The sequence below is a fragment of the Buteo buteo genome, chromosome 9, assembly GCF_964188355.1.
Source record: "Buteo buteo chromosome 9, bButBut1.hap1.1, whole genome shotgun sequence".
NCBI lineage: Eukaryota > Metazoa > Chordata > Aves > Accipitriformes > Accipitridae > Buteo > Buteo buteo.
The window spans coordinates 38188946-38212565 of record NC_134179.1 but is presented as its reverse complement, the minus strand read 5'-3'; the positions used below and the strand labels follow the sequence as shown (position 1 = coordinate 38212565).

General features: G+C 44.7%; 1 protein-coding gene across 1 annotated transcript in view; it reads left to right on the top strand.

Moving 5' to 3' along the window:
• The first annotated feature begins 7520 nt into the window (after positions 1 to 7520).
• LOC142034873 (uncharacterized) overlaps positions 7521 to 23620 on the top strand; it is a 35891-nt gene continuing 19791 nt past the window's right edge. The window contains exons 1-4 of the mRNA XM_075036696.1: positions 7521 to 7762; positions 10603 to 10691; positions 16215 to 16270; positions 16698 to 16838. Of these exons, the coding sequence (XP_074892797.1) occupies positions 7521 to 7762; positions 10603 to 10691; positions 16215 to 16270; positions 16698 to 16838 (528 nt within the window). The remainder of the gene's footprint in view (positions 7763 to 10602; positions 10692 to 16214; positions 16271 to 16697; positions 16839 to 23620) is intronic.

Below are 23620 nucleotides of genomic sequence, written 5' to 3'. Positions count from 1 at the left end.
TCAGTCCTGCTCAGAAGATGTAAGTATTTACAGTTTGAGCCAGCTACCATGCACTGCTTCAGAGAAAATGCTTTTTTTTTCTCCTTTTGGGGGTTTTGGATTAGTTGCTCCAAGAACTAGCTGTTTATTGACTCCAGGATTTGTACCTCAGACTCCAGAGACCTTACTGCTACTGGAGGAGAACTAAGATTTGAAATTTACTGTGTGCTGTCCTTGGAAATAAAATCGCTTTCCTGCCTCTTTGACAATCCAGCTGCAAAGAAAAGGGTTAAAAATATCATATGTTGCTGTAAATCAGAAGTCACTTACCAATCTAAAAAAATTAAGCTAAGACACAAGGACAGTGGTGTTACCTAATATCCGGAAAACTGATAGCCCTCATATCCTTAATCATCTACAATTACCTGTGATGGGCAACAAATGAGGTACACTGAACCTTGAAGGTAGGTAAGTCACCCTTAATAAGCCAACGCATTTAACGAATTCCCTCGTTTATCTCCTGGGTCCAGAAAGGGCCGTGAGGTTCCTAACGAGCTCTGCAGCAGCAAAGCGGCGCATCAACCCAACTGGCCAAATTTCAGCGGGCCCAGCCCATCTCCCGTTGCTTGGGGATAATGTCTGCAAACCGGTGGCCTGCCAGAGGGAAGCAGGTGGCCAGCCGCTGTTTCTGTCAGGAGGTCCCTCGCTGTCAGTGCCAAGCCTGGGACAGGAGCCCCGCGGCCAATCCTCCCCCCCTGCCCGCCGTGCCAACCGCCCCCTCTCTTCATTGTGTCCTTGGTGCCAGGCCTGGGCTGGAAGGCTGAGCTTTGGATGCATCTCTGGATTTTTCCATGCAACAAATTCAGATGCAAATAAGAGTAAACACAAAGGTGCCCAAGGGCAGCTGCTCACCTTGAAGCTTCACGGCCGGAGGAGTTACCCAGCCCACAGGGCTCTTGCCAACAGTAGCGAGGGAAGGAAATTTTCACAAAATACCCAGGACTGCTCCTCCTTGTGTTGCCTTCATAGGCCACTCTGAACTCTGCAAGTGTCATGTTAGCGCTACTCCCGTTGACTGAACTACCGTGGTGTTACCACAGCTCCCTCGAGGCCCTTCAAGGTGCCCTGCTCTGACTGCCTCAGAGAAAACGGCTGCACTTTTCCAGAACTGAGAGACCCGATTTCATAGATGTTTAAGGCCAGAAGAGACCAGCATGTTCATCTGTCCCCCTCAAACACCATCCCTCTAGCACCCGGCACAGATATGACCCTGGCATTGAAGCTTATTAAGTTAAGCTTATTAAGCTTATTATTTATTTTCATAGCTGCTTCTCTGTATGTATTTGACTAAGGGGAGAAATTCTCAAGTCAAAATTGCTTTCCCATTTCATATTGCCTTATCAATATGTTTGTCTTTTGGGGTGACAGGAAAGGTAACCCCCCATTCTTGTATTCATGAATATTCATAGAGGTGAGAGGATTTAAGCAGTTAGGGTATTGTTTGAAAGAAAATTTAGATCCCCTTTGCAAACACCATCATGGTGATAGAAATTCTTTCTTTTCCCTGTAATAATTTACTTTACAAACATCCTCCTTGTATTATTTCCAGCTATCAGAATTACTCAGCAAGGTATAGCCTAAGGTCTGATACAGGGCAATTGTAGTAAATGGAGAAACAAGCATAAATTGTATCACTAGTGAGCCCAAGAAAGGATTGCAGTGATAATGGAATATGAGCTGAATCATTTATTTCACCTTATCTTCTACCGGTAATAAAAGAAAAAGAATGAATAATAAATAATTGCTTTTATAAAGAATGAGCTATTTGTATGCCTTGCCCTTCCGTCTTCATATGAAGTTCTCACCAGCCAAGCGTAGCGCTTGAGTTCACACCGTGACATTCATTGGACATTTGACTGTATGTACGTCACGCGACTCTAGATCCCATTCAATTCCTAACATTGAGCTGTCTATATCATGAAAATCTCACCCTGTATGCAAGCAGTCTCATTTAAGGCAGTTGAACTGTCTTCACGAACAGGGATCTGCACAACCATGCTGTCAGTAGGTAAGTGGCAGAGCAAGCTAGCACGGACAGCCAGCAAGTCGCTGAGCTCCCCAGAGCATAGGTGAGGCTGCGGTTCCTGCACTTGCGCTTTTGCCTCTATTTTCTGCTCTTTCTGTTGGCAGACAACTTCCTTTACCAGCGGTCTCCACCACACAAACTTCGCGAATCTTGGATGAGCATTTTAGAAAGGAAGGCTTGGTGCATCCCTGTTTCCTTGGGCATGTTCACAAAGGCAAGAGTCATGATTTCAGCAGGAACAGACATATTTGCACTAATATTGAGTAAACCAGCTTGGGCAGTGGCAGCAGCACACTGTGGCGCTGGGAGTTCAGGAGAAATTGGAGAGATCTGCCTAGAAATGATGAGTACATGCTGAGGCAGCTGTTACGCACTAAGGACCATACTGCAGAGCATCCTTCTAGTGGTACCCAGGCTAACTGCACCAGAGATGTCTCTGCCCTTGCTGCAATGACACCTCTGATTACAGCGTAGGTGGTTTTTGCCGCTAGACACATCAGTGTGTTGAGACTGTTTTGTGCTGTTCTGGGGACATGAAGCTAAAGCAAATAAACATTTACCAGTCAGCTGAAATGGGCAGTAATGGCCACTAATTGCATAAGTCAAATAAAATAACTGGTGTTTGAATGACTGACCTTTAATTTCTATAACTCAAAGAGCATCCATTTGCTGCAGCATTCAGACATCAGTTGCCGTCACATGGCTAAACTTGCTTTATTATATAGAAATTCCTCTTTCTGTCTGCCAAAGCTTGGAGTCAGGAATTTTTCAACAAAGTTTATTATTTTCTTCTCTGAATTTTAACCCTGTGATGCAGGACTGATGAGTGGGTGCTTTTGAGGAGTTTCTGTTTTCAGATTTTCCCAGATGTCTGGTGTCTGGGAGAAGATGTTTTATGAAAGAAGAACAAATGTTACCATCAGAGTAATAAAAAATAATGAAATGAAATAAAAACACCTATAAGCTGCTTCATGAAACTTGAGGAAATAATTTATTTAAGGCACTGTGACTGTCGGCAACTAAAAATGTGCAGCTATTTTGCAGACCTGAATTTCCTGCTGAGTAACAATTTACATCAACAAACTAATTATATTTCAGAGTTGTTAACAAGCTTATCTATTAATTTATGTGTTCATTTAAAAACTACTAAATAGAAATGTGTTCCTGAATAAATACTAACCTCACTTTTGGGGGTAAATTGTCACTCAATCACATTTATTTTAAAAATACCATGAAAACCTCCACATTGTTTAAGGAATTTAAACCCGGACACTAGACTGATTATAGCTAGGACACTGACAGCCAGAACTAACAGTGTTTTCGCATCTGTGTCACCTGCATCAATACAAATGCTTTAGACACTATTGATATCTATTCATGATCATATTTACTGCTCTCAGATTAACAGAATTCGGCATGGCCTGTTGCATGTCATTAATTTCGAGTCATATCGGCCAGAGAGTGAAAGGCATACAGGAATTATCAAAACTAGTCCACACCTGAGTTGCATTTAACTTTGTTTTGGTGGAGGGTTTCTTTTCAACCCAACTGCTGTTGGTTAAATCCCTTCACTGATCCTGAACAGAGTATGCAGAAGTTGCTACCCAGATAAACATTTCTTGGAAACTGAGAGGAACATTGGTTTTTAAGATGAAAGCATAGGCTGAGACTTGAAAGATCTGGCTTCACCTCTGAGATGTCTTCCAGACTCTTAGGAGGCTTTATCAAACCAGGTCATGTGTCCACACTTTACTGTCTTGCACTCTCTCTGCTTTGGTTTTGCCTTGGGGTTTTAGACCATGTTATCAGGCTCATGAACGTCCACAGGTAGCTATTTGTTAAGGGGTGGCAAACAATGGCTAAGTGAAAGCAAGCTTACTCTTGGCAGGCTGCTCTCAGTGAAAGTGAAGGTATTTTAAAAGGGACGCAAATAACAAAAGCTTAAAATTCTACACTTTTAACTTTCAGTTGTACCAGGTGAGCTGTCTTTGATTAGGTTGGGGTAGAGCTACTTGCACAGTGGAGCCTTTGAACAGGAGTGCAATGTCATTGGTATTGGCGTAATACTAAGGTCAGTCACTCCATCCCACGGGACCTCTAGAAGAACTCTCCCACGCTGACCTTCCTTGTAATGCTCTATTTCTGTCCATATATTATGAACAGTTACTCAAGGAGTAACACATCTTATTTTCCATGTTTTCTAGCTGTCTAAGTTTCAGGTATTCACAGTAAACATGACCAAGCTTCCGTCAAGGTCAGGAGCCCAATGAAGACTCTAAAATACAAAGGACAGAGGGATACCAAAAATCTGCAGTTTTGTCTGCTTTGGTGATTTCTATGGCTCACACAAACTTCCACAACTGAAAAGCATAAGCATCTTAAAGGTGGGAGAACACATCTTCAGGGGAAAAAGGCTATAAGTCTTGTTTTAGCTCTCTGTGAGAATACAAATTTCATCCTCATGCACATAAACAGTAGAAAAGACTTTATGTTGAGAGCTAGTTTAACAACTGGAAGAATGCTCCTTCAAAGACTGAGCCATTAAAAGGAGATACATGACCTTAAAACTTAGACAATTTAGAGAAAGTATTTTTCCATTTAATGAACAGCTGGTTGAATGCAGAGAAATATAGTTATTTTTCTTGGAGATGGATTTATAACTACTGATATTTTCATGCTAGTGGTATCTTTGTGCAAATAGGATATGTTTTATGATGTACCATGGTTTTATATACACATTTCATTCTTGTTATTCCTTGAAAATAAAAAAACCCCAGCAAATATAAACAAAAAACATGGAGTGCTATAACACTGGATTTACCTGAAATCCTAGCAATAATGTGTCAGAAGTTTTACCAAAAAAAACCCCCAAAACCCCAAAACAAACAACCCCCCCCAAAAAACCCAAAGCCTTAAAATGTAAACCTCTCTCAGCAAAGACACTGACTGAATGCCATAAACCGTCTGAAAGCAGAATACTGAATTTGCATCCAGTCATTCACTGGCATGGTTACATCTTTTGGACAAATGTAAAGCTCTCAAATACCATAAAAAATGAAAATGTAATGGCCTCAGCATGCAAAATAAAACCTCAGTGTAAGATAAAATATATTCCAATGACTGCAATTAATTGCAAAGTGGAATAAATCATTATACAAATAATTTATCTGCTTTAAATATCATAAAAAAAAGCCATTAGCAAGCCAACAGGAAACTGGCAGCTTGACAATTTTATGACACTAAACAGGACCGCAATGGTGTGATTCTGACTTCATTTAAGACAATGACAAACCTTCCATTAACTTTAGTTGGGGAGAACTGAAGTGTCAATAATTTTTCATTAAAAAAAAAATATCTATTTTTCTTCTGCAATGCAAAGGAAATCATAAACTCTCAGAGGTCTGGATATACCGACATTTGGGCTGGTGAAAGTATGCTTTGCATACTTACAGAAATTAGCAGAATAATTTGTTATAGTCAGGCTTGCATTGTTAAATAACTCTTGCATTGCAGAATCCCCTTATGTTAATTTGAAGTTTAACACTTATTTTTTCCTCTGATCAAGGAAGAGTGTTAAAACCCAACATGGTCTTATTGGATGGTTTGAGCCTCTAAAGCTAACAAAAAAGAGAGATGACTTAGGAGAAGCCATTTTGTCTTGTTACTTTATCAAGTCTGGTCTTTACAGAGAGGGAAAGGTAATCTCGAGATGAGGGCAGTCGATATTTCTCATGTTTATATAATTTTTGCAGTAGCGTAACAGTTTTGAAAATATTGTGCACAACAGAGGTGTGATTTATGCTGAGAGCAACACCCAAATGAAGGAAGAGAAGAAGAAGGTACCCAGTTTCTTAACTATCGGTTCTTGGCAGGCGGACAGTGGGGCAACCTTCTGCTCTGCAGGGTCAGAAAGCCCAGGGCCCTGGTGGCCCCGTGGGGGGAAGACCCATCAGCTCCATTCCTGCTGGAGGACGGAGCCACAGAGAACTTGAAAAACTAGATAGGAGGACGTTTCTGTTCTGAGCAAAAGGCAGGGAGAGGTTGTAGCTCTGCAAGACAAGGAGTCCCACCTCTTGTCTGAGACCCTCTGCCCGTTCACCATGAGCTGGTGCCTCAGGATGAAGGCAGAGACATCCGACTTTGCTGTGCTGTCTCCAGAAACAGGGGCTGGCACACTATGGGCTTCCCGGGGTTTGTCCTGCCACCCTTCCCATGGAGCTGCTCACTGAGATGAAGGTGCCCCAGCCTGCTTTTCCCTTCCCTCTTCTGCTCATCGCTAACTCCAAAATACACCATGACTGGCTCCCCGCCACATCCTGCACTGTCCCTCCTGCTCCGACACCACCTCTCGGCAGGGAGAAGGGTTAACAAGGGTCTACAGGGCGACAGCCAGCGAGCAGCAGGGGAGGAGAAGGTGGTATTCTGGGGCTAGGAGAGGGAGAAGGGAAGGGGCGCTTCATGAATTATCGTCGTCTCCTGAACTGAGTTTCATTTAGCCCCTAGGACCACAAGCTGCTTTTGAGTAACTGCTCGGTAGTGCTCTCCGCTTGCACATGTCAAACACATGGCCCCTTCCCAACAAGGGCCATGGGCAGAGGTTTATGAGACAGTTGAGCACCGAGGCCCTGTGGTATGCCAACAGATGGGCCGGGATGAACATCTTATGTTGGAGATCGCTCCCCAGAGGCTATTTCTGGCCTCCTCAGGCCTTTTGTGTTGCTGGAGGGCAATGGAGCTACAACATAAGACAGAATTAGACCTGCTAGGTCTGAATAAGGAAGGTGTTTCTAGCATTTGTGAAGCAAGTGCAAGTCAGCTGTTTCAGTATTGGAACGATAATTGTCTTGCAATTTGAGTAATTACCATGTGTGGCAATATATGTGTGCTGTGACAGCATTTTCTAATGCATCCATTAGTGTGCAACTATGCTGCGCAGTAGCAAGGCTTCACCCGTTTCACAAACTTTTTAAAGCTTGTGCATAAAGTTAACTGCATCCTTCAGTTCCTTGCTGAGTTGGGAAGAGATTAGTTACAGCCTTAACTCAGCTCCACCAAGGTGCATCTTCATTCCTCGGAGAAAAATAGCAGGGCTGCCTGCTGCTTTTATGCATTGCAGTCCCTATATGTAGAAAGACTTCAATAAACAACCTTACTTCTTCACAAAAATGATATTAAAATAAAAAGTAACTGTGTTAAGTGACAACAACAGGAAAAAATATAGCTCCAGATGCTCCAGGTGCCAAATTCCCATTGAAATTGCCTAGCTGAAAACACTACTTCACTCGAATAGTTTGTGCGTGCCCTTTGGTTATGTCAATATATCACCTTTTCAAGAAATCTTCACCCATTCTCAGCAGGTCATTATGACTATCTAAGCTGGTCAGACTTGACTGAAAAATTTGTAAATGTTTAAGTGCTCCCAGTTCTGGGTTCTTAAACCTTTTCCCCGTCTGCGATGACGGCTCGTCAGCAGAGCCAAGCCCTGCGCTTTCTCTGCCCGCCCCCAGCTGAAAATGGCTCTTCTTGTACAAGAACGGACCTTTTAGTTGGTGTTTTCACTCCGGGGTTGAGTGCAGAGCCCGGAGCTGAACCAGGCGGGTGGGATAAGATGCAGCGGAGGGCAGCGGCCTCTCTCCGGCCCAGGAGCTGCAAGAGGGCGAGAGCAGACGTGGGTCCGGAGGGACTCTGCCGCTCACGGTTCGTTAATGGCCCTCGCAGGCTGGCTGAGCATGAGCGCCGCGGCGCTCTGCGGTGGTTATGCAGCTAGTTACAGGCTGGAAGACAGTTTTTGGCATTTATTGGTGCCCTGTGACACCTAAATTATCATAAGGTCAGGGAATTCATTGAACCCGAGCAGCACTTAAGCACTGTTAGACTCATTTGTGGCTATTCAGACCAAACAAGTTTTTCAGAGGGAGGCTATTGGCTCCAGGTAAAACATTAATGCAAAGAGCACAAAAAGAAAGCCAGGCTGTTTTAATAAGCTGTCTTGCTGCTGTAGCAGGGATGGGCAGGAGATTATTCCAAACAAGCGGCTTGCTGTGCCAGCTAAAGGAGTCCCTGGGACGCCGATAGGAGATAATCAACAAGGAGACGCCCGTGCTACATTTTTTTCCTCTGGCTTTCCTCTCTTTCCACCTACTGTGGGTATCTTACTGATCTCAGAGCACTAGGATTCAACAGCCACCTTTTTAATGCTCAGTACCTTGAGGGAAACATGACGCCGAGTTGTTAATAACCTCATCTCCCCACTCTTAACACGTCCATTGCTGCTTTCACTATCCCAGTAGCAGTGGAAACTCAGCAGGGAAAGAAAAAAAACAGCCTGATGCAGACCCAAGAAACATAAAGCTGCTACTTTTGGAAGGTGATGTTGAAGCCCAGGCTGTTAGAGGATCCTCCCTAGGTGGCAGGAGGAGTGACCCGGTCCCTGGGACATGGCCAGGATTCCCCCTTCTGCCTTGCTACGGGGGCAGAGGGGTCAAGGAGGAGGAGGAGGGAGGGAGTCCAAGGGCACAGGCGGTGGAGGTCGAGATCCCTTTCCTCTGAGTCAAGGGACAGCAGCTGTCAGTGCGAAGGTGGAGATATGGAAATGGCAGGCTGCATTCACTCTCTTCCCAGAGCAACAGCAGCTGAGTCAAAACAAGCACAGCCAGAAACATGAAGCCCTTAACACCCCCCCTTCCACCTTCCCCCCCTGCACACTCACTTACATATATACACACATCATAATTCATGCTACATCAAAGCAGTGATTACCACAGCTTCCTGGCTGTCTATTTCTGTTTATTTATGGTGCATTACACATTTTAATGCTATTCTCATACAGCAGCTCAGCTGCCACTGTTCTGTATTTGGGTGGGAAAAAAAAAACCCAAACAACAAATGGCTGTAACATACAGTATGTTGTCCCCTGGGAACAAAGGACGAACGAACGCTCAGCACCTTCCAGGGAGCAGCAATTCGGAGATATTAATAGCATGATTCCCCTTTCCCATTTCAATCTAGTTCATGGCTATGCGCTTGAGCGGGGGGTGGGAGAGGTGACGTGGGGTAGGGTAGAAGGGCCAGAGCTGCTCCCAAAGCCTGGCTGGCTTCAGAGGAGTTCTTACATCATCCTCCATCTCTGTGATCATGTCTAGCTCTGGGTTGCTTCAAAGTAAGGGATGGAAAGGGGAGGGCAAAGGTTTGACATTGGCCTGAGGAGAACCACCAAACTCGTGTCTTGTTTGAAGCTGGATTTGAGTTAATGGCAAGAGATCAGCTACTAGAAATGCTGCTCGCTGTGAGGTCACAGCTCATTCCCTCTTCTCCCCCTCCTCATAACATAAGAACATGGGGACTTGACTTTATTAATTTATTTAAGGAAATGGCAGTCAGCTGAGACCAAGTTGAGCATGCGAGATTTATTTCTCCTTGCCGTCAACCTTACCATCATACCCCCTTGAAGCCTGACTTCTCATTTCCATTACTCTCCTTGCAAAATGCAAGTCATTTTGTTTATGCCATGGGAAAAATATATAATCTCTTTAAGTGCATCGACAGTATCAACATAAAACAAATAATACTGAACAGGCAGCAAAACCAGAAGCCATTGTGCCGGCAATCCCTGCTGTGAGTGACACACAGACCTCCGCTGTGCACCTCCTGCCGTACCCCGGTGTGTAGGAGTGACACTTCTAAAAGGCTCTTTTTAGATCCCTTAATAATCCAGCCACCCTTGTGAATGCACTGCGGGCACCGTGCTATCAGCAGAGCTTCTGCTGTAATAAACTGCTCTTTTACACGCCCCGCGATAGTGCCCATAAAACATTCTGCAAGTATATCCAGGGTCCCAAAGCCCTCGTTGCATAGGGCAGGGGAGGTGCAGCTATGCCCTTGGTGCCATGCCAGTCTACCTTGGCCCTGAACTAGGAGAAAGAAAGAAATATCATCTTTCACCTATTCTATTCATAGCCTTTTTTCCAATGGGAGCCTCAGCACAGACCAAAGGGTCGGGTGGTTTCTGAGAGGTCTCTGTCCACTGAACGGAAGCAGAAACAACACAAATAACAAACCGCTCTTGATGGGAGCAAGCTTCAGGCACTGTTTCATGGAGTCACACCTCAACCAGACAGCCAAGGGTGAAGGGTTCCATGCCTCGTCACAAACTTCTTTAGTCACCCAGTCCCTCCTGACACCCTGTTTGCAGAAGCTGTTGCAACACGAAAGGGTAGCCCGAAAGGGCTAAGTCTTGCGTCACTTATTTTTTCAAGCTACTACAGTGACATTTGTGTTCTTAATTTCAAAGTTGCTGAATTTCATTTAATTTCTATGTATCTACATAGATATTTTTATACATATACATATATATACACAATGGCAAGGACAGAATCTAAGCCAAATGTTGACCTCATGCACAGATAAAAAAGGAAGCTCTACTCATGCTGGTAAGATTGCACTGGATTTACAGGGTAAGGAGTGACAGCCAATGTGTCTGGATGGTATCGTCTACACAGAGTTAAGTTTCCTACACACTCCTTCCCTGCTCTGTCCAGGTACTGCTGGCAGGGGCCTCACCAAGCCCCTTCCCATGCACTCAAAGATTTGGAAGTCTTCCTGAAGGAGGAAAACCCTCATGTGAAAGGTGGGTTTGGGCAACAGAACTAAGAAGGCTCAAATGCCAGGGAGCATGATGGGGAAGTCACGATGGGGACTGGGGAGGGGGGCACTGACTGCCACCTCTTGCCAAGCCTGGACTACCCCTGAAGAGGGGCAGTAAAACAGATGCTGACCCCTCTGAGGGAACACAGCTAAGTCTCCCACCTGCCCTCACGGGGGGCTCTGGTCCGGGGGCACATTTGGGTTTGAACTGGCCCCCAGCAGGTATTGGTTTCACGGGCCGGTTAATCCCAGACAGCATGTGCTAGCCGAGGCGGGATGGTAACACAATCCTCCCGGAGGGATTTCGTAGGGAGAAAGAAATGCTCCTGCTGTGTGGTAGCATTTGTAGCTGGTGGTATTTTTAGCCTCTAAGCTCAGTGCACATGGGCAGCAGCCACAGCCCTGAGGAAGATGTGGTAAGAGCTCCAAGGAAGCTGTTTGGGGCAGCCAGGTCAGTAAAATGGTATTTTTTAGCAAAAAAATATAGGTCTTAGGGCTGGGTTTAGATGAGAGACAATAATAGTTCGCAAGAGCTGGTAGTACGTCTTGGCTCAGAAATTTAGTTGCAGCTGGCCCGTTTCAGGGCTGACCATCAGCCTCATTTTTTTCACTATACGCTTTACTATCTGCAGCTGTAGTTCTCACATCACCAAAAAGTACTGGGCTGGGTTTGCTGTTGCTGTGTTTTTGCAGCCGATCTGTTCCAATTCAACAGAGAAATTAGAAGCACCTTAGGCAGCTCTTTTGTCATTCAAGGTTTTGCTGTCACTGCAAATCAAATAAAAAAATGCCCACTTTGTCCAACCACGTGTTCAGCTTAAAGTCGAGGCGTGTAAGAGATGTTTTTATTATTTTTGTCCAGTGTTGACAAATCAGGAAAATATCATTCTGATTACAGCAAATTATTTTGGGTTTCTCAATGGGGTAATTCAGATTAAACTGTTCAACCCAAAATGAAATACACACCTCATTTTCCAGGTGTTTAGTTCTCTTGTTGAACTTTGTTTCCTTTTAGTTTAAGTCACTTTTAAAATGAAAAATGCCATTTTGAAACAGAAGGTCCAAAAGTTTCATTTGGAAAATGTTAAACCAAAACGTTTTGATGGGCTTTTTTGAAGCAGTATTCCGTTAAAGACTGCTGAAACAAGAAGTTTCAAACTTCTTAAGATTTTCCCTTGTCCCTACTTTTTTGACAGAAGCTCCATTTCAGGAGAATTACATCTCCTAAGAAAGTTTCTAGTCCTAAAAAGATTGTAAAACAAAAGGAAAGTAGAAGAACAAAATTAGAACATCAGCCCACTTTCGCTCAGCTAAGCTGTGGTCTTTCTTGCCACCTGAGTGAACCCCCTGAGAGCAAGGAATAGGGATTAGGTGTCCTTGACAGACACTGTTCTTTTTTGGAGAAAGCAGATAGCTCTCAAGAAGAAACAGGGAACATGAATTCGTGAGAATGGTCGTATTGCTTTGCAGGGCAATCCTGAAATCAGCAGAAAAGTGCTGCATCTAGAAATATTTCTGCCCTTTATCCCCATGACCGATTACACAGGCTTTGCAAACTGCCAATAGCTGTGTAGGCAGCGGCACTCCTGTCACAGGGAAGGTGTTTCCATTTTTGCAGAGATTTGTTTGCTTTGTCAAGACCCTGCCGCATGATACTAGCAACCTCTCAAATCCAGACTTGCAGCGCTTTACCGTAAGCAGTGAAGTAATCTCGGAGTCCTGACTTGGCTATCCATATTCCCCACTCTGTTCATAAAACGTTTTGCTGTTTACAGCAGAAAAAAAATAGGTGTATGAACATTATCCTGTAGCTGAGGCCTTTCAGTGACTTCCAGTGAGGAAACTTAGCATTAGAGATAATGCTTGGGTTTCTGCTGTTGGGTCCTCCCTCCTCCCCCTGCTCTGTCCCCGCCTGACACACACACCAGCAGTGATTAAATCAATGGGAATTAATCATATCCGGTGAAAGAAAAGTGGGCCTATAGTTTCCCTTTTCTGTGTGATGGACTAATACAATCAACTTCAGAAATAATTTGTGATTGCTCTTGTCACAGGCTTTTGGCCAAATTAATCACTGTTACATGCAGACAAATCCAGAACCATTCCCTGGACTTCATCTTTCAGCTCCAAGGTGCACGTGATGCATTCCCTGTATGTGGCGTGCATCACAAACAAAACCAGTGAAAAGTCACAGCGATTTCATCTTAGACGATCACAAATTTCTTGCTGACCTGAAAACCTGAGTAAGGACCTGTGTTTTCCATAACTTGGGAAATTTCACAACCTCAGGGAGGGGAAAAAAGAAAATCCAGAACAGCAAGAAACCCCTTACAAATTCTTTTGCGGTGCAAAAATTGCACTGGTCCAAACCAAATCTCTTCTTCCCAACTTCCTCCAAGAGGTGCTTTCCTTCATTTCAACCAAATCCTCTTCAGGTGGCCCCGCTGGCCCCTCTCCCTTTTCGGTCTGGGTGTTCACGCACCAGAATCAATAAATGCTGAGCAGTGGCCAGCAAGCAAATCCGTTTTGTCATGAAATTAAGCAAAAGCCGTTTTGAGTACTAAGCGTACGCTGCAAATTAACACACTCCTCGGCTAATTGCCACTTGCTTTAGGCTGGAGGTAGGGGCAAGGGAGCAGCCGGGGGCTGTGCCGTACCCTCTGCCCGGCCGTGGTCAGGGCAGGCAGCCTCACGCCAGTGAGAAGTTTTGGCTTCGGAGGGGGGTTCCCCTGCACCCTTCCTTTCCAGGTCTGCATACGGAGCCATGGGATGCCCAGCCAGATCCCCAGGTCACCCCGCTGGGATGCATAACGCAGACTGGCTTCGCTGCAGAACGGGTCCCTTTTCCTGTGGCTGTGCCTGCATGGCACCAGGACTTGGGTTTGTATTTACGCCGTAAAGCACTCTTGCAGCAGTCACCTCAGTCACGCATCTCATCACGGCGTGATTAGTTATCGAATTAATTACAGTGTGGTGCTGCTAGCTACCTCTCTGCATCGAGTGGGGTGTACGATCAGCTCAGGGGCCTTCGGAGGGGCTGAGCCCTTTAGCATCCTGCTGTGGACTGCAAGAGAAACACGTCCCTGTCTATTTGCAACTCAGACAGCATGCAGTTCTCACTCTTACAGCTACCCTGACTGTAGCTATGTCTTTGTCCTGCAGTCTGGCCCACTTCTTTAGGATTCATTGTCAAGAAGAAGAGGAGGAAAAAACAGATTTTTTAAAAAAAAGATCCCAAAAGCAAATGCAAAAGCTGGTAACAAAGAAGATGAGTTCCACTGGGATCCAAGAAGTAGGTGTAAGTCAGACATTAAACCCTTTATTTAAGAAAATTAATAAAGTTTTTATCAAATATTAATGAACAAGGCTGGAGTCCATTCTCTCCCTGGTGAGTACTAAGGAAAATTAAATATGTCATTCTTCTCTCTTTAATGTCATTGGTAGGGGTTAGTTTTAAGGTTAATTTTTTTGCCACTTGACACATGGATTTCAGGAGGTTTACACAGTATAATCACAACTGGCATTTCACCACGGTGACAGGTTCCTCACAGAGGTTGCCCACAGAAATGTTCTTTTCCTTTCCTCAGAGGGACCGGGGAAGAGAGTGTCCTCTGGCTGCAAAATATTAGTGCTCAGACTATCAGGGCGCAGTCATGCTCTGCTGCCAATGTACTGCATGATCTTCAACAAGCCATTTCATTTTGAAAAAACTGCATAAAATTTCCACCAGGATGTGAGCTTCTCCTCAAAACCAGGTGTGTATGTAGAGTGATGGATTACCTTCAAACCTTGTCTTCCTAGCAGAAAAGCAGCCAAATGCCAATCCAAAAAGTAGGGGAAGGGAAGGGAAGGGAAGGGAAGGGAAGGGAAGGGAAGGGAAGGGAAGGGAAGGGAAGGGAAGGGAAGGGAAGGGAAGGGAAGGGAAGGGAAGGGAAGGGAAGGGAAGGGAAGGGAAGGGAAGGGAAGGGAAGGGAAGGGAAGGGAAGGGAAGGGAAGGGAAGGGAAGGGAAGGGAAGGGAAGGGAAGGGAAGGGAAGGGAAGGGAAGGGAAGGGAAGGGAAGGGAAGGGAAGGGAAGGGAAGGGAAGGGAAGGGAAGGGAAGGGAAGGGAAGGGAAAGGAAGGGAGGAATAAGAAGAAGAGGGGCTCATCTCGTCCTTCCCTGTCATAGAATCATGGCACAGTTTAGGCTGGACAGGCCCTTGGAGGTTTCCAGTCCAACCCCCCACTCAAAGCATGCCTAACTTTAAACTTAGCACTGGTTGCTCAGGCCTGTCTGGTTGAGTTTTGGCTGTCTCCAAGGACGGAGAGTCCACAGCCTTGCTGGGCATCTGCTCCAGTGCTGAACCACTCTCACAGTGATCTTCTTTTTTTCCCTATACTCAGTCACAATTTCACTTACTGTGACTTGATGCAAATGCTGCAACTATCACCTTGCTCTGATGCGGCAGCAGTCCCACAGAAAGGCAATGAAGTCCCATGCTACATTACTCTCATCCCCGAACCACCTCCCTAGATGAGGAGAACACTGGGACACTGGGATATGCTGCCTGCCTATGGCCTTTATCAGCCTGAGCTCTTTTTGTAGCCCTGCCATCTAAAGTTATTGTTCACATACTGTAGCTAATTCCTTCTGATGATTTTCACAGCAAATACAGCTTCTCGAATACTTGTTATGCCAACTCTGTGGATGCTGGCTTTGCACATAAGGAAAAAAAAAAAACATGGATGGATCGTACATCCATCTGTAGGTAAATTAAAAATGAGAGCTACTCGGCGACTGCTCTTGACGTGCGTAGGCATTTCTGTGTTGCGTTTGTTTTGGCTGACAAAGCAGGAAACTGTGAACATCGTTAAGGTTAAGAAAATGCACATGGACAGGGCATGATATTTTGAAGAGTATCTTGACCCAAACCTGTGATCAAACAAAAAGGAAATAGCATTTGAAAAATAAGTAAAGGATCACTAAGATATTCAGGGCCTTGGAGGGAGAAATCTGCTTTCACTTTTCCTGGCATTTTGCCTGTCAAATTATGAGCTTATTTGTGGTGCTAAATGCTTTGCTTGTGTCTCAGAAAAATGCAGGAACTGCTGGCTTTTTTTCCAATGGAAGGGAGTTGTTAATGATCCCAAAGGTTAAGAAATTGGCACCTTCGGAAGGCAGCACTCCTTTATTTATTCATCAGCTGGGCTCTGTGTGGGCTCCCAACGTGCAGGATTGCCCACTTGACTGCCTGCCTTCCCCAGAGATCTCTCTGCATTTACCTGTGTGTGCACACGGGCATCAACCTATGTTTAAAGGAGGATTAGGTTTGCAGCCAGAGATATAGTAGAGATATACTTGGACCAAAACTATAATGTGCTATAGACAGGGGTCCCAAACCAAACATCTTTGTTGGACCTTTTCTTTGTTTGAGCTAAACCAAGCTCTGAATTGCACTATACATCCAAAGGCTTCAGAGACGTTCAACTCTGGCATGGGCTATGTGTTTATGTCTTTATCTTCTAGGTCCATATAGAGGTGATGTGTCCAGGACCACTGATGTCCCAACCCCATACTCCTTGGTATGTGAGCAACTAATCCGGGGAGGGTTGGCATAGGGGTGAGAGATGACTGCCCACGGTCCCTCCTACAGAGGACCTTGGGTCTCAGGGTCTTTAATGTCACAGTTTATAGCACAATGTCATGCAGGCATTTGGCTTCAGAAAGGGCTGTCTGAAACCCGAACTCAGGCACATCCCTGTTAAGCATTTTGCTGTCTTTGAAGCCACAGGATGCCCCAGGGCACATGGAAATGCTCTTTCCATCTCAGCTTATCAGGACCAGCCCTGATGTTCCTCAAAAAGGGAATAGGAGTCCCCTTCTGCTGTGCCTGTGTCACCTCTGTTTTGGCATGCTCAAGGTCTAGGGCAGGTGGAAAGGATCAGAAGAAACACAGCTACTTCACCCTTTCTGCCCTGTCTTTAACCTGCTGCTTCTGTTTATCACCAGAGGGACCTCTCTGAAGCTGTGATGTGTGGCAGTGACCCTATGGAGGTGCTTAACCTCAGTCCTTACACCCAAAATGGAGGAGACCCTCTGGATCAGGTCAACCTTTTACCTCCAGTTTTCAGAGACTTTGTTAGAGGACAGGTGAGTGCATCAGCTTAGAAAATCCTATCTATTGAGAGCAGAAGGTATTACCTGCTTAGGCAATTGCTTAGGCAATTAAGTGTAGTGAATTTTCCTCGATACGGGTATCTAGAGAAATCAAGAATCAACTCTGTCTGTCTTTCCATTCAAACTTCTCTCCAAGGGAGCACAGGAAGGGAAAAAATTGGAGGAAATTACAATAAACTTCATCCTAAGCATTGTAAGCCTTGCACCCGTCCTTCAGCTTGCCCCTTACCTTTTCTGTTTAATTTAAAATATTCATCCTTCAAAGGGAAAAAAGAACTTTAAAAGGAGGTATGGAGCAAACTTGTTAAAAATACAGGTGAAATTTCCCTGCTTGTTTGTGGAACTGAGTACGGAAAATCAAAAAGTGTTCTGGCAGAGGAAGAAATGCATTTATTGAGGTATCATGCTGTAGCAGTGCACAGAGGCCTCTAATGAGAGCATAGAATCATAGAATCATTTAGGTTGGAAAAGACCTTAAAGATCAGCGAGTCCAACCACTAACCTGGCACTGGCAAGTCCATCACTAAACCATGTCCCTAAGCACCACATCTACACGTCTTTTAAATACCTCCAGGGATAGTGACTCCACCACTTCCCTGGGCAGCCTGTTCCAATGCTTGACAGCCCTTTAGTGAAGAAATTTTTCCTCATATCCAATCTAAACCTCCCCTGGTGCAACTCGAAGGCCATTTCCCCTTGTCCTATCACTTGTTACTTGGGAGAAGAGACTAACACCCACCTCACCCAGCCTCCTTTCAGATAGTTGTAGAGAGCGATAAGGTCTCCCCTCAGCCTCCTTTTCTCCAGGCTAAACAACCCCAGTTCCCTTCACCAGTTTCATACGCTAAGTAGTCCTTATTTATATGGGAAGTGGTTACTTGACCAGCAGGAAAAGTAACACACTGAGAGATCAGGCTTCATACCTCAAAGACGAGAGCTGAGCAACTTGGAAAAGCGTGTTTAGTCTGGCTTAGCCGTGTGCCGCAGAGCTGGGATACCAGTGCCGATCTCCGCAGGTGCAGGCCAGCACCTAATTAGATGCTGACTCACACATCCTCTTGCATGTATCACACGTACACCATGCACTGGGATGCGGAGTTTGCTATCTGAAAAGCCCCTAGCATTCAGTTTGCGCTAGATAAATAATAATGGCATTAATGGACTAAAATTTTAACATAAAAGACTAACTGTTGTAATTTCTTCTTTGTATGATTCGAGCTAACAGCATCTTCTTTTCTCGAAGGGAGACTGCTTTGAAAGGATCAAGAACAGCTCTGCAAAAGTGGGAGGAAGGGACATTTATATAACAATAAGCCTTTTCCCCCTTAATTTTCTCAGTTGGCTGCACAGTCTTCTCCTGTCTTTTGATGAGATCTCTTAATAAAAACATTAAAAGGATGAGCATAGGCAGCTCCATTTCCAGTAATAGGATGGGTATGAGGCCAATGAGAAAACTTCATTTCATAAAACCTCCCTGCTGAAATCTACCCTACCTCAGCGTTTATCAGCTTCTCTGCTTTATTGTCTATTTATAATGGAAATAGCTCAGCTTCAGCTCTTACTCATCAAGCCATGTGGATGACAATGTCAACTGACACCAGTTTTCATAAGCTAAAAAAGCTGCCGTAGGGTAAGCAGCAGTGAGACCAATCAGATTTAGTGATTAATATTTCCTGCTTCAGAAAAGATAAAGACATACATGGAGTTGAAATTAGACTTCACTGGCAAAGATGGCTTGAGAGAATAGCTGGGCAAACATCAGGTTTCTGAATGAAGGACCAGTGGCTCGATTCTTCAGTGGCATTTCCCACTGCAGAAATGAATTTTTCTGGTTGTGTTACACAGACGGGCAAGCATTAAAAAAATAGAAAAAGGATTTGCCTCTTGTTATCCTGCGACCACATCTATTCCCTTAGCCATTAAAAAAAGAGGCAGGCCTGCCCTCAGTGCTTGCACAGTAAGCGTTTGCACCAACTCCAGCCAAAAAATGTTCCTCTCTCCTTCCACCTTGGATGTGTTCTTTAGGATTCCTGCAGCGTTCCCAGCAGGGCTCTGAGAAATATCACACTCTCTTATCCAGTTTTTTTATTCCTTTCACTCACCAGCAGCTTTCATTTTGCTTTGCTTGCTTGGCCACCTGAAGGAAATGCTTGCAGTCTTTCAAACTGGGCTCACAGAGTTTGGCTGTGAAGGTGTTACATCAGTGCTAAACCAATGCACCATCAAAATGGAGTGATCCAGCTAATGAACAGGCAAACTCCAAATGTTGGGTTCATGCCGATGACTTTGGTATGCTTATGCTGGGTATAACAGAGACTTGCATTGGGTTTACTGTCTCTTCTGTAGTTTTATTTTAGAATATTTACTCTCTAAAGATGTACAGAGAGGAAAGGCCTTCTCTCCTGCCTCAACTTTATCTTGTAATAGGGATCCTACCTGACAACTGGCATAGGGATGAAACATCCCTTTATTCACGAATACAACTCTCTTAAGGCTTTCACAACACTTGCCTTTCCTCAGCCCTTGCAAGAAGAGAGTGAGGAGGAATGCTGTGGCCCTCAGTGTCAGATACAATGGCTAAGGGTCCCCTGCCGTTTCTGGTTCAGCAGAGATCTCTTGTAAGCCAGACGCAGAAAAGCCTGGGTGGCCTGGTGGAAGAACCGGGCCAGCAAAGTTACAGTCTGCTCTTACAGATCACCTTCTGGGGTTTCACACTGTCCCCGTCGGGTCAGATCTTCTCACACAGGAGCCTCATAGCAAGTCAAACATGCACTATGAATATGGAGCATCTCTCATGTTGCTGCTGCCAGGACAGAAGCTGTCAGGAGGAGAGCAGAGCACTGTCAGAGCAAGCTATGTGCTGTTAGCTACTTGTTCTTCACAGAGTTTTGGATCCCGAGGTAACTCTGAGCAGCTCTAGGGCTGTAGGACACACTTACCAGCAGCTAACGTGGTCCTTGACAGGATGCTGAGGCTTTCTGAGCCAGAACTTCCTAATAAAAAAGAAAGCAAAGTCCAGCAGAAGAGGCTTGGAAACAAAGAAGACTTTGACAGGGGAGTGAACAAAAACAAGCAAGACACAGCCCAGGTGGCAGGGGAGGAGAAAGAATCCCACTAAATAAGAAAAACTCAGGGAGTCAGAGACAGGTCTGCCAGAACAGAAGGAAAGAGAGACCAAGCTTAGAAACAGGAAAAAAGAAGTCACTAAAAGCAGAGCAAAAAGCATTAGGAGCCAAAAGGGGCTGAGTAGGGCACTGAGATCAAAGAAATTGCTTTATGGAAGTTGAAAGCACAAGTAAAATGTAAAAGCCATGGAGACACTCCATCCCAGGTAACTCCACAGCTAAGGTTTTGAGGTTTCACAACAGAGGGTGTAAAATGCTTGACCTGGTTATCTAAAAAGGAAAAAAATCTCAATCACTGTCTTTTTCCAGAAGAAATCCTGCCTATCAGTTTGAAATACAAGACTAGTACTGTATTTTTTTAATCCTTTCTGAGTTTGTGTTGGTTTTTTCCCTGGCATCCTATCACACCCAAATTTGATGGTGATCCCTCAGTATTGCACATTTTGGTGGGTAGATAGCCCAATGGAGTGAAAGAATGAAATCACATTGCATCTAGCTGAGGCATACAGTTACTTGGAGTATTTATGGTGCTCTGAGAGGGCAGAGATGATTAGAGAGGGATTACATCATACAGACAAATGCGGCAAATGAATATATTAAGGGACAAATTTTAAGTCCGTGTCACAGGTTGTGGCTTTCAAAAGCGCTTCGTCTGCATTTGGGCATGTAAAAAAGTGGTCAGATTCTTTATATGTATCAAAACTTATTTCCAGAATGAGATGAAATGTTCATTTGGGGGTGGTAAAGGTTTATGGTGAATCCTGAAGGTCACTGTAAATTAGAAAGCTGCGGTCCTTTTCTCTCCATCGTATGCTCTTAGTCCTTCTAATTTAAACTGCCTCCCCACAAGGGATTAGCAAATAAATTCATTTTATTTAAATGGGTTGTCAAAATACAACACCGTCAGCTTCAGCTCATGTGTTTCAGCTCAAAAGCAGAAGCGGTCCACGCCGAGAGAAAGTCGCACTGCCAGTAGATCAGAGCTTTCAGTCAGGGCCATGGGGGTAGCTTTGATGACTTTACAGTTAGTTCGTGATTAATAAACACCTTTTGTAAAATGGCGTTCCTGCATCCCCGCTCTCCCCTCTGCCTGCTACCTGCGGGCTCTGCCATTCTGATATGTGACTGCTCTTGCAGTTCATCTGCGTTAGGGGAAAAGAGAGTATTTTGGGGAGTGGGGGATGTATGCACACCCGTGTGTGTGCACATACAACGCACAGCTTGTGAGCCTCCATCCTCTGAAAGCAGCTTTTCATTCTTGTCAGGACAAACCCACAGCGAAGTTCAGAAGTCGTTGCTGTTAGACAGGAAAAGGGCCAGTTCAAATCTGTCACTCCATCAGAGCATGGTATTCCCCCCTGGTAAAGGTCACTTGGAGAGAAGATATGAAAGTGATTCAATACTTGAACTTACCCAAAAAGCCAAGCAACTTATTTACTATGCAGTGACCCTGTAGTGACCTCATCCACAACATATGCAGCTCCCACAGGCATTGGTTGGTGTCATGAGTACAGATCAAGAAAACAGTATTGCAGTGCTAGGGGAACACATCAAGTACATCTCTGGTTTAGTTTTACAAAACCTCTATGCATCTTTCAATCACTTTTTATAAAAATTAGTAAAGTATTGTGTACACCTTTGAAAGATGTGTTTTTATTTTCATCCAGGTGTTTCTAATGCTATTTCTCAAGGCACAGCAAGCAAGACACATACACCAAAGACACAGAAGAGTTGTTCAAGCTGTGCCGTCTTTTACCTTGAACAGGAATGTTCACACTGATGCTCTGAAATAAATTCCACTCTGAGTGATCATTTCCTTAAAAGTGAGGAATAAGCAATATTTTTTCTTCTTTTTCAAAACACTGGAGGCCAAAGAGATAAGGCAGAACTTTTCTTACACTGAAGTTGATTTTGTTAGTTCTCAAGAAAGCAACTAGTTCAGAAAGTAAAGAAGAAAATTGATGATCCACATCTTTCAAAGGCACACCACGGTTCTCGGCATTGCAGGACCACTGTATGAATCACTGTTTTGTGTCACCACTTATACACAGCTGTGCTGTCACTGTGCAGAATTTTTCTGAGCATCAACATCCAAATCCGGATTAAAAGGGAAACCCAAACAATTTCATCTACTTCCCTCATGATTCACCTGCTTCCTTGTCACCATCATGCCTGCAGCACAGGGACAGAGAAGAAGGAGAGCAAAAAATAAAAACAACAACCCCAAAATATGAAAAGCTGAGGCTGTTTCACAGATAGAAATCATAAGGTCTTGCTTGACTCTGGGGTTTCTAATGTGATTTTTTTAAAATTACATTCCCTGGTTTCCCCCAAACCAAGTTTGTATTTCTAGTATAAAACGGTCAAACTGCCTGACTGATATAAAAAGCTATTTTCTTTCCCCCCTCCCTGGCTTCCCCACCCCCCCATCAATCGACAGCACTTGCCTCCGGTGCCTCAACAGTAGCTATGACTGTGTCTTAATGAAAAAAGATGTATAAAATATTACCATAACCTCAGAGGCATGAGTAAAGCCCTTATTAGAATTCGGGACCTACAGCTGTAAGGGGGGGGCTCGGGCCGGCAGATAAAGTTAACTATTGTTAGTTCACAAGTGGCTCAGACTTCCTGGCAACTGCAGTGAATTACTCAGCCCTTTATGCAGGGTTTCAGAAACAGTTCACTGTTTCACAACAAAAAAGGCATTCAGGCCGGCAAAGATGGTCTCCCAGGGCTCTAGAAAGCTAGCTTTAAGACAGTGAATGGACACTGGAGCCTCCTAAGTGAATGACCACTGTGGGAAAGGGTGGTGATGTCAGCTTGAATGCATTTCCAATGGTTTTGTCCCACTTTTCATTGCTTTTGCGCTCTCCCTCGCTCTCTTTCTCTGCCCCAAGCTGTCCCCTTCCTGTTCTTTTCAGGCCATTATTTTAAAAGTTTAGAGCTCGCAGCCACACGGAGGGGAGGGCCCACTGCGGCATCGCTGCCATGGCAATGCGTCTCTGCACTTTTGTTTGCATATAAAAAATATTGGGGGGGCATGGGCAGGGGGAGCTGAAAAGAAGATGAAAAAGTGAGAGGTGGAGGGACAGGAGAAGAGGGAGTGTCAGCGTCCTGCGGCTTTTTGCTGGGGCTACGAGGCTGGAAAGGAAAACTGGGGGCACAAGGAGGGGAACTGATGAAAGCAGCAGGGATTTGGGGTCCTTTGAAAAACAAATTTGTAATCCTTCACACTGCACATGTTTGAAAGGATCGGCACTTTTGAAGGCCTAGAGAAGAATCGGAATAATGTTCTTAGCTAAGCCCTCAGAAAGAACAGAGCCGTGCTTTGGAAAACATACCCAATTACATAAGTTTATCAAAAGCTTTCAAAGGCTCCTCTGTCCTCGACCAAAAGGGAAAAAAAAAATAGCGGAGGGGTGAAAGAGGGAGAAGGCTCCTAAGTGCATTTACCCATGGTAGCAGGCAAACAGCAGCTAAGCTGACATGTTCAAACCGGTGTGGCCCATCATCCCAGGCCTCCCCACGTCAGCAACCTGCAGGCTTCAAGCAACAAGCCCTGCAAAGCATCTTTGCAAAAACCAGCTGGACGTGTAAGTAACAAGGGAATATGGAGCGAGGCGCTCGATA